Source organism: Trachemys scripta, chromosome 10 (genome assembly GCF_013100865.1).
Source record: "Trachemys scripta elegans isolate TJP31775 chromosome 10, CAS_Tse_1.0, whole genome shotgun sequence".
Taxonomy (NCBI): Eukaryota; Metazoa; Chordata; order Testudines; family Emydidae; genus Trachemys; species Trachemys scripta.
Window position 1 is genome coordinate 79,671,862 of NC_048307.1, and position 15,582 is coordinate 79,687,443.

At 48.1% G+C, this 15,582-nt stretch overlaps 1 protein-coding gene across 2 annotated transcripts in view; it reads right to left on the reverse strand.

Annotated features, from left to right (window-relative positions):
- Positions 1 to 15,582, reverse strand: part of DENND4A (DENN domain containing 4A) — a 119,320-nt gene that overhangs the window by 17,541 nt on the left and 86,197 nt on the right. For both annotated transcript variants that reach the window (XM_034783867.1, XM_034783868.1), the window contains 4 exons: positions 12,861 to 13,067; positions 12,646 to 12,774; positions 12,207 to 12,351; positions 1,162 to 1,281 (listed from right to left, as the gene is read on the reverse strand). In XM_034783867.1, the coding sequence (XP_034639758.1) occupies positions 1,162 to 1,281; positions 12,207 to 12,351; positions 12,646 to 12,774; positions 12,861 to 13,067 (601 nt within the window). The remainder of the gene's footprint in view (positions 1 to 1,161; positions 1,282 to 12,206; positions 12,352 to 12,645; positions 12,775 to 12,860; positions 13,068 to 15,582) is intronic.

Sequence of the window (15,582 nt, forward strand, 5' to 3'; positions counted from 1 at the left end):
ACTAACGTAAGTGATGAACTTCAGGTGACACACCTTAACTGTGCATTTTCATAGCTGGCATTTCTGTTTTGTTTTTTCTGAAATTCAATCTTAACTCAGAATTTCCTGGATGTCTAATGCTTTGGCTTTTAAAAATACAACACTTAATTTTTTTCTTCAAGTAACTGATCTTTCCTGTAACTTAATTTCAGCTTAAATGTTTTTTATTTAAAAAACATAAAGGAATTGCTCTATAACAAGAGGTCTTGCTTCATTTGGACCTTCACCTCCCCCGATCATGTGAATGATCAGTAGAAGAGAGTTGCTGAGTTCACCACTTGAGCGCTTTCTAGGAGATATAAGATGGCAATGAGAAAGCATCTTGTGATGGAGGGTTTCAGAAATCCCCTCCTTGGAATCCTCTCTGAGTCTGGAGGACACACAAAGAAGTATTAATATGTTCTCATATGTATATATGGATAAGTGGGGGGGTCTCTAGAGCTTGCAAACTGGATAGGTACTCCTGCAGAGATTATGAAGTATGCATGGACTCCTGCAAAGAATACAAGTTCTATTCTTTACAAGCCCTCTTGCAAGCTCTGCAAGAAATCCTGTTGACCTTACTTCTGGCTTGACATTTGCTGCTTAGAAATCATGCAGCCTCTACTTATGAGCTATCTAAACAACACAGGGCACTGACAGAAGCACGTAACAGATCAGGATACATTATCCAAAACAAGTACAAGCTGACGTGATGTACAGAACATACATTAAAAGTGCTGTTAATAAAATAACAATTCACTTTAAAATTAGTCAAAGGTACTCAGTAGGGACAACATATTAAACTAAGTCCAGAGTCTGTAGGCCTAGCTGAGTTATGACATTACTAAATAATTAGAAAACATGCAAGAAGTGAGATCACCTTGGTATTTTGAGACCCCATCTCTCTAAACCCTTTGCCCAATTTGCGTGAACATTGCCATACAAGTACTACCCTGGCTTATAAAATGGTAGGCCAATTCCTTTAGGTTTGATGAAAATATGCAGATGGAAAGGAACAGCAAAACTGTACTTACTACAGAGGGGACTAGCAGGCTCTCCACAATGCATCCCCCTACTGGATATCAAAGCATCACCATTTATACACAATGAACTGGACATCAATATTTATAAAATACATACAAGAACTGGAATCACTCTCTCTCTTGTCCTCTTTTTGTTTTTTTATATCTTGAACAGATGTTTCCCCTTGCCCAAATTCTTCTTTAGATAACAAGTTACTGCCAAGATCCGAAAGTCCCCCTATTGTAACAGGAGAATTGACAGAATAAGAAAATTAACTCTATATTTCCATACAATGAAATACTGTGTAATAGAACAAATGAAATATCCATAATACAATAATTTCTTTTACTAGGTAAATTCCAGCTAAAAATATTGAACACTTTACCACATAAAAATTGCCATAGAATGCCAGGACAAGTATAGATTAATCTAATACAACACTGGTGCCACCAAATGTACATAAAAATTCAAATTATGTCAATGAAGTTCAAAATAAGACCGCCAAAGGCTAAACAAAACTTATCACAACATTCTATTTCAGTTCATTTGCTTAGAGGACCAGATGTTAGGTTGTTTTGTGCTCAACCAATCCAAATGTCACTCTCTCTTTTAAAAAGTGAAAGAGGTGTCTATACATTATTCCACTGTACAGTAAAAACGGTTATCTACCTTTCGTAACTGTTGTTCTTTGAGATGGGTTGCTAATGTCTATTCCATTGTAGGTGTGTGCGCGCCCACATGCAGAGTCGGAGACTTTTGCCTTAGCGGTATCCGTAGGGACGGCCGTGGCACCCCCTGGAGTGCCGCGCTCATGGTGCGGTATATCAGGCGCCACCATCCCTGCGCCCTCTCAGTTCCTTCTTGCCAACAACTCCAACAGAGGGGTAGGAGGGTGGGTAATGGAATGGACATGAGCAACACATCTCTAAGAACAACAGTTACGAAAGGTAGGTAACCGTTTTTTCTTCGACTGCTTGCTCATGTTGATTCCATTGTAGGTGACTCACAAACAGAAGCCTCGGAGGTGAGCTCGGAGTTCACAGCTTTGCAGATTGGAGCACTGCTCTGCTGAAGCCAGCATCATTTCAAGCTTGCTGGGTCAGCGCATAAAGTGAAGCGAACGTGTGGACAGACAACCAGGTCGCAGCCCAACAAATTTCCGACAAATGGATCAGCACCTGAGCGAGGAAGGCTGCCGAGGAAGCTTGCGCCCTAGTTGAGTGAGCCAGCACAACCACTGGCGGGGGCACCTTTGCCAGCTCGTAGCAGTAGCGGATGCAGGCCATGATCCAGGATGAGAGTCTCTGGGCTGACCGCGCAACCTTTCATCCTGTCAGCAACAGCCACAAACAACTGCGTTGACTTACGGAGCGGCTTTGTTCTATCAATATAGAAGGCCAGCGCCCGCCTCACATCCAGGGTATGCAGCCTGGCCCTTCTGGCCCCCAGGGCGTTTAGAGGGTCCAGGCTGTGTAGGTGAGTGGGAAGAAGAGGGGCAACGCTGACTGAAGCTACTGTTCCTTCTTCTTACAGAACCTTGGCGGGGCTGCCAAGGTCCTGGTGGCGGGGACAGCCGGAAGGGCTTCCGAACAGGCTGCGGCATATGTATTCCAACGAAGGGTGGTCTTCGTATCCTTCACCCCATACAGCCTGGCATCCGTCTGCTTGGAGAAAAGACCAACCCCGTCGAAAGGGAGGTCTTGGATTGAAGTCTGCATCTCCTGAGAGGCCTGCCATTTGTAGCCACAAGCTACACACCTCATCACCACTGCTGACGCAACTACCCGAGCCGCAGAGTTCGCTGCATCCCAGGCCATTTGTAGGGAGCACATGGCTGCCGCCGTGCCTTCCTCAACCAGGGTGCTGAATTCCTGGGCTAACCCCTGTGGGAGGGACTTCTGGAACTTGCAGAGGGTATCTCACAAATTAAAGTTGTAACTTCCCAGGAGAGCTTGGTGGTTTGCTACCCAGAATTGTAGGCTGGCAGTTGAATAAATCTCCCAAAGAGATGCAGCCTTTTGGCTTCTTTATTCTTAGGAGAGGAGGTAAGGAGCTGTTTGTCCTTTTCGTTGGCCGTGGAGACGACCAACGAGCCCGGGTGGGTGTATAAATACTTGAACTCTTTAGCTGGAACAAAGTATTTTTTCTCCCCCCTTTTGGAAGTGGGAGGGACAGACAAGGGGGTTTGCCACAGGGCCTTGGCAATCTTTCAGACTCCTTTGTGGACTGGCAAGGCCAGGCGAGCCGGGGTGGAAGAGGAGAGGACATTGAACAATGAGTCCATCTGCTCGGCCATCTCCTCCTCCTGTAAGCCCAGATTGTCTGCCAGCTTCCGGAGCAGAGCCTGATGCTCCTTAAAATTGTTAGGCAGGCTAGCCCTTGAAGGACCCATCTCTGCTTCGTCTGGGGATGACGAGGATGCCCGAGTTACTGGAGCGAGGTCCATGGCTTCTTCCCCCCAGAGGGAGGTAGGTTTCGGGGTAGATACTGCTTCCTCAACTCCAAGCGATCGTCACGCACCGAGCCGGGTGCCATTGGTATCCCCGGCGTCACGGGCGCTGCTGCAGCAGAGCGCTGTTTCGCCTCCTAGGATCGACAGTGCTCTCTGCTACTCCCCCCGAAACCACAGCAGCTGGCTTGCCTTTCTGGGGAGTCTTTGCCACTTCCTGTTGCCCCAGCTGCGCCATGGTACTGGTGGAGGTCTCTGCTCCCTTTGCACTGGGAAGGCTTGGGCAGGCGCCAGGGATAATGGGAGCTTGGGTCCCAAACCGCTCTCTTGAGTCGGTGATGGACCTTTTGAGGGGCTCAGAATTTCCGCCGGAGAGGCGCGCCCTCACGGCTCCGGGGTGGCTGGGCGGGCCGAACCAGGTCCCTTGTCCAAAGGCCCGTGGGCCTTTTTGTCTGGTGCCAGTGAGCCGTGGTTCAGGGCCTTCTTAGGCACCGGGGAATTTGAATGGTGGTGGGCAGAGCCCATTGCTGGGGGTGCGCTACGCACGGATGCCGAGGTACTCGCCGACTCCTGGTGGCAGGGCTTGGACGCCGGGCAAAGGGCCGACTCCATGAGAAGGGCTTGGAGTCTAATATCCAGCTCTTTCTGAGTTCATGGCTGAAAGTGCTTACAACTACGGCACTCCTCCTTGACATGCAATTCGCCCAAGAACTTGAGACAGCTGCCATGGGGATCACTAACAAGAATAGACCTGCTACAGTCCGTGCAAAGTTTGAACCCAAGTCTCACTAGGTACTCTATCAACTAACTACAACTATCTTACTACAAAAAACAATTAAAACCCTAAGGCTGAAGAGCTCTTAACGAAGCAAGAACAACCGCTAACCACTTGCGAAGTAAGGAAGAGAGGCACTCTGACTAACCACCACGGGTGGTAAGAAGGAACTGAGAGGGTGCAGGGACAGTGGCGCCTGATATACCACACCATGAGCATGGCACTCCAGGGGGCGCCCTGGCCGTCCCCATGGATACCGCTAAGGCAAAAGTCTCTAACAACTACGCACATGGGATCGCGCACACCTACATTGGAATCGATATGAGCAAGCACTCGAAGAATAGTAATTTTTTTTTTAAAGATGAAATGTAAAAGTCTCCTGGTTTGTTTTTTTAATAGAAACTGCACTTTTAAAATAATGCAGAATCAATTGAGATCTTCTTTACATGAAAAGTCTTTAATCAGCAATACCCAGTAAAATCATGTGAAAGCCCACAGAGTTACTTGGCAATTTTGATAGGCATCACTGACAGGAGGATGACTACTATAGCTCTGGCTGAATGAGTTAAAAAAAACAAACAAGGGATAACATTTCAACAAAGTTCTTCTACCCCCAGAAAGCTTGTCTTTCACCAACAGTAGTTGGCCCAATAAAAGATATTATCTCACCCATTTTTGTCTCTCTTACTTATGGAAAGAGATGCCGTATACTAAATATAATAAGACACAATGAAAATCTAGTTATTAAAAATAAATCTTAATTTTAACGTGTGCCTTCATCCATAATTCTTTCATTACAATAATCAGTCCCATAAATGTCAAGGTCAGACATCAAATGAAATGAATGTGACAGTTTCAGTAGCATAGAGACCCTGAAATACTGGTCCAAGGTAGAGAGTGGGGCCCATAACATTTAAAATGAGGAGTCTCATGGACCATCAAGGCTCAAATCAAATACATCACCCTCTAGGGCTAGAAGCTCTGTGACAGACTTTTCAAAGTAATGGTCCTGGACCAGTGACTAATAAGAAAAAAACCTGATTCCTGGAAACGTTATCCAAGTGCTATGGTTTTCTAACATCACATGCTACTTGCAGAGCTGTTGTCTTTTTTTACTTAGAGTTGTAGGCAGTAAAAGACGGTTACTCACCGTTGTAACTGTTGTTCTTCGAGATGTGTTGCTCATATCCATTCCATTAGGTGTGCGCGCGCCGCGTGCACGATCGTCGGAAGATTTTTACCCTAGCAACACCGGCGGGTCGGCTGTGGAGCCCCCTAGAGTGGCGCCTTCATGGCGCTGAATATATACCCCAGCCGACCCGGCGCCCCCTCAGTTCCTTCTTGCCGGCTACTCCGACAGCGGGGACGGGGGGCGGGTTTGGAATGGATATGAGCAACACATCTCGAAGAACAACAGTTACAACGGTGAGTAACCGTCTTTTCTTCTTCGAGTGCTTGCTCATATCCATTCCATTAGGTGACTCCCAAGCCCAACTTAGGTGGTGGGGTCGGAGTGAGACAATGCTGTGTGCAAAACCGCTGATCCGAAGGCAGCATCGTCCCTGGACTGCTGCACTAGTGCATAGTGAGCTGTAAACGTGTGGACTGATGACCAAACCGCCGCTCTACAAATGTCCTGGATCGGAACTTGCGCCAGGAAAGCAGTCGAGGAGGCTTGGGCCCTCGTGGAGTGGGCGGTGAGATGCGGTGCTGAGACACCTGCCAGGTCATAGCAAGTCCGGATGCAAGACGTAATCCAGGAGGATAGGCGTTGTGAGGAGACCGGTGAGCCTTTCATTCGGTCGGCCACTGCAACGAAGAGTTGCGTCGTCTTTCTAAAGTGCTTTGTGCGGTCAATATAGAAGGCCAGGGCCCTTCGTACGTCCAGGGAATGCAAACGTTGGTCCTGGCGAGTGGCATGTGGTTTGGGATAAAAGACCGGGAGAAATATGTCCTGGTTGATATGAAAAGGAGAAACCACCTTAGGGAGAAAGGCAGGATGTGGACGAAGCTGCACTTTATCCTTATGGAAAACTGTATAAGGGGGCTCGGATGTAAGCGCCCTGAGTTCAGAAACGCGCCTTGCTGAGGTGATGGCTACGAGGAAGGCTGTCTTCCAGGATAGGTACAAAAGTGAACAGGTGGCTAGTGGTTCGAATGGAGGACCTGTGAGCTTGGAGAGAACCAGGTTGAGGTCCCACGTCGGGACGGGCTGACGATGTTGAGGGTACGTCCGGTCTAAGCCCTTGAGGAATCTAACGACCATCGGGTTAGAGAATACCGAGGACGCGAGTTCCCCTGGGTGAAAGGCCGATATAGCGGCCAGGTGAACTCTAATTGAGGAAATCGCCAACCCCTGTTGTTTTAGGGAGAGGAGATAGTCCAAAATGAGGGGAATGGGTGCCTGCAACGGGGATGTGGCTCGTTGTTCGCACCAACAGGAGAACCGCTTCCATTTGGCCAGGTACGTGGTCCGTGTTGAGGGCTTCCTACTGCTCAGTAGAATCTGTTGCACAGAGTGCGAGCATTGCTGCTCTGCCTGGGTGAACCATGGAGCAGCCACGCCGTGAGGTGGAGTGATTGGAGGTCGGGGTGACGCAACCGGCCGTGGTCCTGAGAGATGAGATCCGGATCCAACGGAAGCGGGATCGGTGTCTGAACCGAGAGCTCCAACAGTGTGGTGTACCAATGTTGTCTCGGCCACGCAGGAGCGATCAGAATTACCCGTGCCTGGTCTCTGCGCAGTTTGAGCAGTACCTTGTGGACCAGAGGAAACGGAGGGAAGGCATAAAACAGGTGGTCTTTCCAGGGAAGCAGAAAGGCGTCCGAGAGGGAGCCCGGAGCTCGACCTTGTAGGGAGCAGAACACGTGGCACTTCCTGTTGTCTCGAGATGCAAACAGGTCTATCTGGGGAAACCCCCACCTCTGGAAGATGGAATGTATGATGTCCGGACGGATAGACCACTCGTGCGTTTGGAAGGACCTGCTGAGCCGGTCCGCTAGAGTGTTCTGGACTCCAGGGAGGAACGATGCCGTGAGATGGATTGAGTGGGCGATGCAGAAGTCCCACAGGCGAATGGCCTCTTGGCATAGAATTGACGAACGTGCTCCTCCTTGTTTGTTGATGTAGAACATGGCCGTGGTGTTGTCGATGAGAACTAACACACAGCGGCCACGTAGGAGACTGAGGAATGCCTGGCACGCCAGGCGTACCGCCATCAGTTCCCGAACATTGATGTGTAGGGCTAACTGGGATGCAGTCCACAGGCCCTGGGTATGGTGTTTGTTGAGATGGGCGCCCCACCCCAGAGATGACGCGTCTGTGACCAGGTGCAGGGAGGGTTGTGGGGCGTGAAATGGCATCCCCTCGCAGACCACATTGTGATCTAGCCACCAGGTGAGGGAGGCCAGGATCGAGTTCGGGACCGTGACCACCATGTTCAGGCTGTCCCGATGTGGACGGTATATTGATGACACCCAAGTTTGAAGTGGGCGAAGTCGAAGTCTGGCATGCCTGGTTACGTACGTGCAGGAAGCCATGTGACCCAGCAGGGTGAGGCACGACCTCACCGTGGTAGTTGGGAAGGCCTTGAGCCCTTGAATGAGGTTCGTGATGGTGCCAAAGCGATTGTCTGGCAGGATGGCTTGTGCACGACTGGAGTCTAGAACTGCGCCGATGAATTCTATTCTCTGGGTAGGTTCTAGAGTGGATTTGTCCTTGTTGAGTAGGATGCCCAACTCGCTGAATGTGTGCACTATTTTGTGGACGTAAGCTTGAACTTGCTCCTTGGTGCGACCGCGCACCAGCCAGTCGTCTAGGTACGGGAACACCTGTATCCCTTGCCGACGAAGGTACGCTGCCACGACCGCCATACATTTCGTGAACACCCTTGGGGCCGAGGATAGGCCGAAGGGAAGTACTGTAAATTGGTAGTGCACCGTGTTTACCACGAATCGCAGGAAACGTCTGTGAGGTGGGTAAATTGAGATATGAAAGTATGCGTCTTTCATGTCGAGGGCGGCGAACCAGTCTCCAGGATCGAGGGAAGGGATGATGGCCCCCAAAGAGACCATGCGGAACTTCAACTTTACTACGAATTTGTTGAGTCCGCGCAAGTCCAAGATGGGCCGCAGACCTCCTTTGGACTTGGGGATCAGGAAGTAACGGGAATAAAATCCCCTGCCCCTTAACTCTATCGGAACCTCCTCTATAGCCCCCATGGCCAGGAGCGTAGAAACCTCCTGCATAAGAAGTTGCTCGTGAGAAGGGTCCCTGAAGAGGGACGGGGAAGGGGGGTGGGAGGGGGGGATAGAAGAAAACTGGATAGCGTATCCCCTCTCCACCGTGCGGAGGACCCAACGGTCCGAAGTTATAAGGGACCAAGCACGGTGGAAGTGGGAGAGGTGATCCCAAAAGGAGGGAGCTGGATCCTGGGGGATGACTGGGGCGTCGTCCTCGACCGCACCTTCAAAAGTTCTGTCTCGGACCTGAAGGTGGTCTTGGTGGCCCTTGGTTTTGACCAGGTTGAGGGCCAGCCCATCTTCTCCTACCACCTCGCCCTCGCCTTCTGGCAGGGTCCTGTCTCTGACGAGGTGGAGGGGGGTAAAACCGTTGAGGCTGGGGCCTAAATGGTCTGCGCTGGGGACCCGCAACATGCATCCCCAAGGAGCGCATGATTGTCCTGGAGTCTTTGAGGCTCTGTAATCGAGAGTCCGTCTTCTCCGAGAACAGCCCCTGTCCTTCAAAGGGCAAATCCTGTAGGGTCTGCTGTAATTCAGGGGGCAAACCCGAAACTTGGAGCCAGGAGGTCCTACGCATAGCGATACCTGTGGCCAGGGTCCTTGCGGCCGAGTCCGCTATGTCCAGGGAGGCCTGTAAGGAGGTCCGAGCCACCTTCTTACCCTCCTCAACCATGGCTCCAAACTCTTCCCTGGACTCTTGGGGAATCAACTCCTTAAACTTCCCCATAGAGTTCCAGGAGTTGAAATTGTAGCGGCTCAGTAGCGCTTGTTGATTCGCCGCTCTAAGTTGTAGCCCTCCGGCTGAGTAAACCTTACGGCCGAACAGATCAAGCCGCTTAGCCTCTTTTGATTTTGGCGCTGCAGCCTGCTGGCCGTGGCGCTCTCGTGCATTCACTGATTCCACCACCAGTGAGCACGGTTGGGGGTGTGTGTACAAATACCCATAGTCTTTAGATGGGACAAAGTATTTCCTTTCCACCCCTCTCGCAGTGGGTGGAATGGAGGCAGGAGTCTGCCATATCGTATCCGCGTTCGTTTGGATCGTGCGGATCAAGGGTAACGCCACCCTCGAAGGGGCATCCGATCCAAGGATGTTCACGATCGGGTCGTGCACCTCCACTATCTCCTCCGTCTGCAGGTCCATGTTACGGGCCATTCTGCGCAGGAGATCCTGGTGAGCCCGAAGATCTATCGGAGGGGGACCCGTGCATGAAGTGCCCGCCACTGCCTCATCCGGAGAGGAGGAGGAGGACGCCTCTGGTGGTAGTGGATCCAAGGGGGGGTCCCGGTCCCCCTGGTCTTGGGTCGGAGCATCACCGGCACTTGGGTCCACGGTGTCGGGTGGTGTGGACACAGAAGCCTCTACGCCTCCAGGCGGAGGCCGAGAGATGGTGGATTCTGGGGCCCTTCTGACCGAGTGACCCGAGCGAGAGGTCGATGGTAACGAAGCCCCTTGCTCCTGGTGGTACGCCCACGGGGTCCAAAACGACCAGTGAGGTGGTCCATGAGGGTGGTCCTCTGCCCTCTCCTGCCAATGGCCCAAGTCTCGTTCCTCGGCCTGCCCCTGAGGGGGGTATGCCGATCTCGACAGGTCCTCTGAGGATCGAGACGCTGATCTTGACGGCCATGGCGGTGCCGTGAAAGATGGAATGATCCCCGTGGTCTGCGGTGCCGCACGGTGCCGGTCCGGAGATGATCTATCTCTGTGCGGTGCCGGCGATCGGTGCCGGGACCGCGACCGGTGCCGATGACCTCGTCGGTGCCGGGAATCGGATCTGGACCTCGACGAGGACCTAGAGTATGCCCGGTGCCGGGATCGGCCCCTCGGCGTCGAGCGTCGAGCGTGGCGGTGCCGAGAACTACGTCTCGACGTTGACCGGTGCCGACGATCATATCGGTGCCGAGACGTAGAGCGGTGCCGCGAAGAAGATCTTGACCGCGAGTACGACCGGTGCCGAGACGTTCGGTGCCGGGACTGCGAGCGGCGTGGGGACCTGCTTCGGGACCTGGATCGGCGCCGAGGTTCCAGCCCTTGTGATGGAGGGCGCATCAAGGCAGGTTTCCCTCTTGACTGTACCGGGCGAGTCAACGGTGCAGTCGGTGCCGGTGGTTGAGGCGGTGCCGGCTCCGTGAGAGCTATCAAGTCTGTCGCCGCCGCGAAGGTCTCTGGAATCGACGGGAGACACTGTATCACCGCCGGCCTCGGTGGAGACGCTATTTGCACCGGACTCGACGGCCTCGGCGCCGGAGTCGACGGTGCTGGAGGAGCCTGTTTCCGATGCTCCATCGGCGGACGCGGCTCTACCCCCGGCACTGGGGGAGCCGGCGTCTTCGGCGCGGACGTCCCCGTCTTATGGGCTTTTTTATGCCCTGGGGATAATGACCGGCGCCGCGGCACTTGCTGTGTTTGCGGTGCCGACGAGGTCCGGTGCCGGGGAGGCTTGTCTGACGCCACTCGCGTGGTCGTCATAGCCGGTGCCGCCGGGGCACTGCGCACCGAAGTGCTAGGCACCGAAGTCTGGCCCGTGGAAGGAGTGTCCGGGCTAAGTGCCGCCTCCATTAGGAGTTGCCTGAGCCGAAAGTCCCGCTCCTTCTTGGTTCTTGGTTTGAAGGCCTTACAGATCTTGCATTTGTCTGTTTGGTGGGACTCTCCCAGGCACTTCAAACAGGAGTCATGAGGGTCGCTCGTTGGCATAGGCTTAGCGCAGGAGGCGCACTGCTTGAAGCCGGGAGCGTTGGGCATGAGCCCGGGCCCGCGGCCGGGGGAGAAAGGGGGAGACGACCCCCTTAACCCCCTGAACTACAATACAACTATAACAACTTTAAAAACTATTTAACTATAAACACTAGAACTACAACTATAACTATAACTCTGAATGATCAAGTAAGCTAGGGAGAGTGGAGAACAGCTACGCCGCGCTCCACAGTTCCAACGACCGTCAGGGGCGGTAAGAAGGAACTGAGGGGGCGCCGGGTCGGCTGGGGTATATATTCAGCGCCATGAAGGCGCCACTCTAGGGGGCTCCACAGCCGACCCGCCGGTGTTGCTAGGGTAAAAATCTTCCGACGATCGTGCACGCGGCGCGCGCACACCTAATGGAATGGATATGAGCAAGCACTCGAAGAAGAACTAATGATTCATGCATTTTGAAAAGTTAAGGTACAGAACTGTAAAATATAACTGCTTTAATGACTCTTCAATACTTAGTTAAAACAACACATTTTACATTTAATATAATCCAAATACTCATACTGGATTTAACAGTGTAATTCCCCTCTACTAGGTAACGTATAAAGTTAAAAGCAAAACAATAGTTAATAAGACACCATGTCAGATGAAATAAAGTACAAAGAAAGCATGTATTAGCATAACCTTATATACAATATCTATTATACACACAAATCTATACCACAGTTATCAGCAGTGATACTTTGACTAAAAAAAGTCAGTCACATAATAAAATACATGCTGCATTGAGAAGTGTCCTAGTAACATGAATCAAGTAGACAGCTGAGCATTTGGCATTTTAGTTGTAAGACAGAAAACAAATGTTTTTATTTAAAAATATTAACGCTAATGTAATTTTTATTAAATAACTAATAATATAGAAGTAATTCAATCCTTTGACAGATTTCTTTTTTAAATGCAATTTGCTCATCAATGTAAGCGTATATAAAAATGTATGAATACTCTACCGGAAAGAGCTGCTTGTGGTGTGTTGGCAGGTAGTTTTTTTAAAGCTTTTTTAAACTGCACTATTCCTAATACAACATTTCTGATCTTCGTCCATAGGAAATAGCCACTTCTACTACTTGAAGGCCAGGTGCTTTCCAAAACAGCCTGTTCAATGAATAAAGTCAGATTAAATGATTGTAAGAAGTTTTTGCTTTCTGTTACAGATTTGCTTAAGATATTCAAATGCAAGGATGTTCAAAAAGTGGTTCATTGACTTAAATCAAACTGGCAAGAAACACGCTGCATTAATAAAGTAAATCTTAGAATGTAAAAAAAAAAAGCGCAATTTTCTAACTTATTTCTATAAAAATGATTCCTTCAGTAATTTGTTTGCTATTTAATTATGTACAATGATAAGAATATATCAGCCTTCTTCCTGTCCTTGCCCAAAACACTTACCTTATTATAGTAACCATATGTAATGGCATTAGGGTCAATACCGGCTTTTTTCATTTCAAAAAGGACTCTCACTGCAAGCACAGGCTGGCCATATTGCCCACATAGCTGCATAAGCACCCGGTAACATACCTGAAAACAGACATTTTTAGTGTTTTATTTTATAAACAGAATTTACACAAAATTCAAAACAAAAAACCCAGGATTCACTTTTTTACCTCATCAGGGGGGTCTATCTTTTTGGTATGCATTTTTCGCAGCACGTCATATGCAGTTCTCAGAGCCCTGACTTTTGAATGGCACACTTTCACATACGCAGGAAGGCAGATGAACCATAGGCCATAGCAGTGACGCAGCAAACACCTGGACCACATCTGAGGAACGGAGGAGTACCTCTTAGCTATCTTATGGGCTGACTTTATTTCCTGTAAAGAGGTATTCAGTTAGGAGCTTTAATATACATATTTGATTTTTTAGAAATGAATCAGTTGCTCATAAAAGTGAGACCTTGCATGAGTGCTTTGAGATCTTTATGGGCAGAAGAAGTTTAGACACACTGAAATTGAAGCCAGAAGCTGGACGAGAGGCAGGAGAAGCAGCACCACACAAGGGGCTCAGTTCTTATCTGAGATAAGCAGAGATGTGTCTTGTAGAATCAGCTCTTGTGGACTTAACTGCACACAAAAAAAGCTACTTACTTCTCAAAGACTTTATACTAAATTACTGAAGCCTTCTGCTTGCATAAACAAATAGTCTCTCCCCCATCTCGCTCTCTCTCTCGCTCTCTCTCTCTCTCTCACACACACACACACACACACACACACACACACACAGCGAGAAAAACGGAGAATGTGATTCAAGGTGATTAGCTGTCCTTATATAAATATATTGTATATTAGGTCTTGGAAATTACTCAGTTGTCAGCACAGGCCTCCAAGTCAACTCAGTTTTCAATAGTTTTTTTTTGTCCATTCAGACAAAATAAATAAAAAAAGTAATCCTCTATACAATGTAGTTTCTCTTTCCCTCCCCCTCATTTCTACCTTTATCATTTGTGTAGTGTCATGGAAAGGTACTCTCATGATTCTAATCAAAAGCATCTGATTTATAACCAAATATTAACATACATTTGCGAGACTAATTCATAATACTGACAGATACCAAAAAGGAATTGTCCAATTCCAAATCGTGACAACATTCAAAGTAAAGAAAACAAAAACCAACCAAACCAGAAGATCCTAAATCTTGTGCTTCTTTCCAAACAAGTTTCAAACACCCATTATATTTTGTGGATGTTTGCACACTCAAAGGTTAGGTGGATGGGGTATGGCCGGCAGCCATGTCATTTTGCTATGATCTTGTCAGATTTCATGAACTAAGCATAATTAGACTAGGTCTAAATTTGGAAGGAGGCCTCAAAAGACCATTTAGCTGGTTTATCTGGATCCTAGGAAATAGCATTATCAAATTGACACAAGATATTTTTCTGAATCAGCACTGAGCCAAAACACCCAGCATGGTCAAAGAGCACCATACCACAAATGGTGACTTCTTTCAAAGGAAATATAGAACCTAAGTTCTGTCCACTTGTGGTTATTATAGATCCTAGGGTGCTTTCTAGCCAGATTACAACTCAGGTATTATATTCTGCCTACTTACTACCCCCAGGCACTTTCACAGTTGTACACCGCATTCTTTACTTACTATTAAACTACCATGAGGTATTGCCACATACTATTTACGTTGTTAGAACAGCATACTCTGCACCAGAGATCCTTATATTGTGACTTTAATTACTAATACTCCCACAATAAAGTACTCAGAGGGAAGATACTGTAGAAGTACAGAATCTTATCACAATGTTTTTTTGTTGGTGGTGGTTTTTTTTAAATTTTTTGTTTTGTTTTGTTATGTGTCCATTAGGTTTCAGTCACCAGGAACAAGAGGGAAGGAAACCCTGTTTTCATACAGTTTCTCGGCAAATTCATGAAAGCCAGCCTGGAATAATTTTAAAACCTCTACATGCTAAATTAGGTGAAAGATCAGAAATGGGTTCCAAAGATGAAAGATTCCTAATACAACCTGAGTTCTTATTAGCAATGATCTTGAATATTCCAGTTTGATTAATTCTCACTTTCTTAATGATTAAGATCAGGAAACATGGGGACAAAACAGTAATTCCTTTTATTTGACAAGACAACCAAGCGTTGTAGAAGAATACTATGAAGACCAGTGAAAGCACAGATACTTTCAGCTTTTTTACACTCTGGATGCATTATGATCTAGCACTCACTGTGATTTTAAGACCAAACCATTGCAGAGGTTTGGTTCTTCAAGATGTCATAGCTTATGATACTGGTGAAAGGCCCAGCAAACTGTTTTTTGTTACCAATAATATCAACTAGATCTCTGTGAAAAGAGACCATCTATCAACCAGCTACAAACTGAAAATTTGGAACACAATGTTATCTTTGGATCCCGTCTATAGGTAAAAGAAAATGGACAGTATTATATAGCAAGGCTAAGAAGGAGGCTGTTCTGTTAAGGCATTTTTAAGACCAAAAAAAAGAGGCAAAAGACATGGAAATAAAAAGTCTAGGGGCCTGGCACTGTTTTATATCTCAAGAAACCGCATGTTGTAGCCAGAAGTGGGAAAGAAACATGGATAAATACAGTAGGGTCAGAATTCTACATTTTAAAGGGTAAACTATTTGTACTGCTAAATGTTAATGATTTTAAAAGACATTTCATTACTACATATACAGAATGCAAATATTCATCTGAAATGTAATTCTCAGCACTTGTCCATTAGAGGAGAAAATAAGCTACTTAAAATACTTGTTTAAGTCAGGGGCACGTCAGATCATAAAAATCAAGACATAGTGAACTGAATAGTGATAAGGGAGCTCTGTAGCAGTAATGATTGCAAGTGCTCACTCA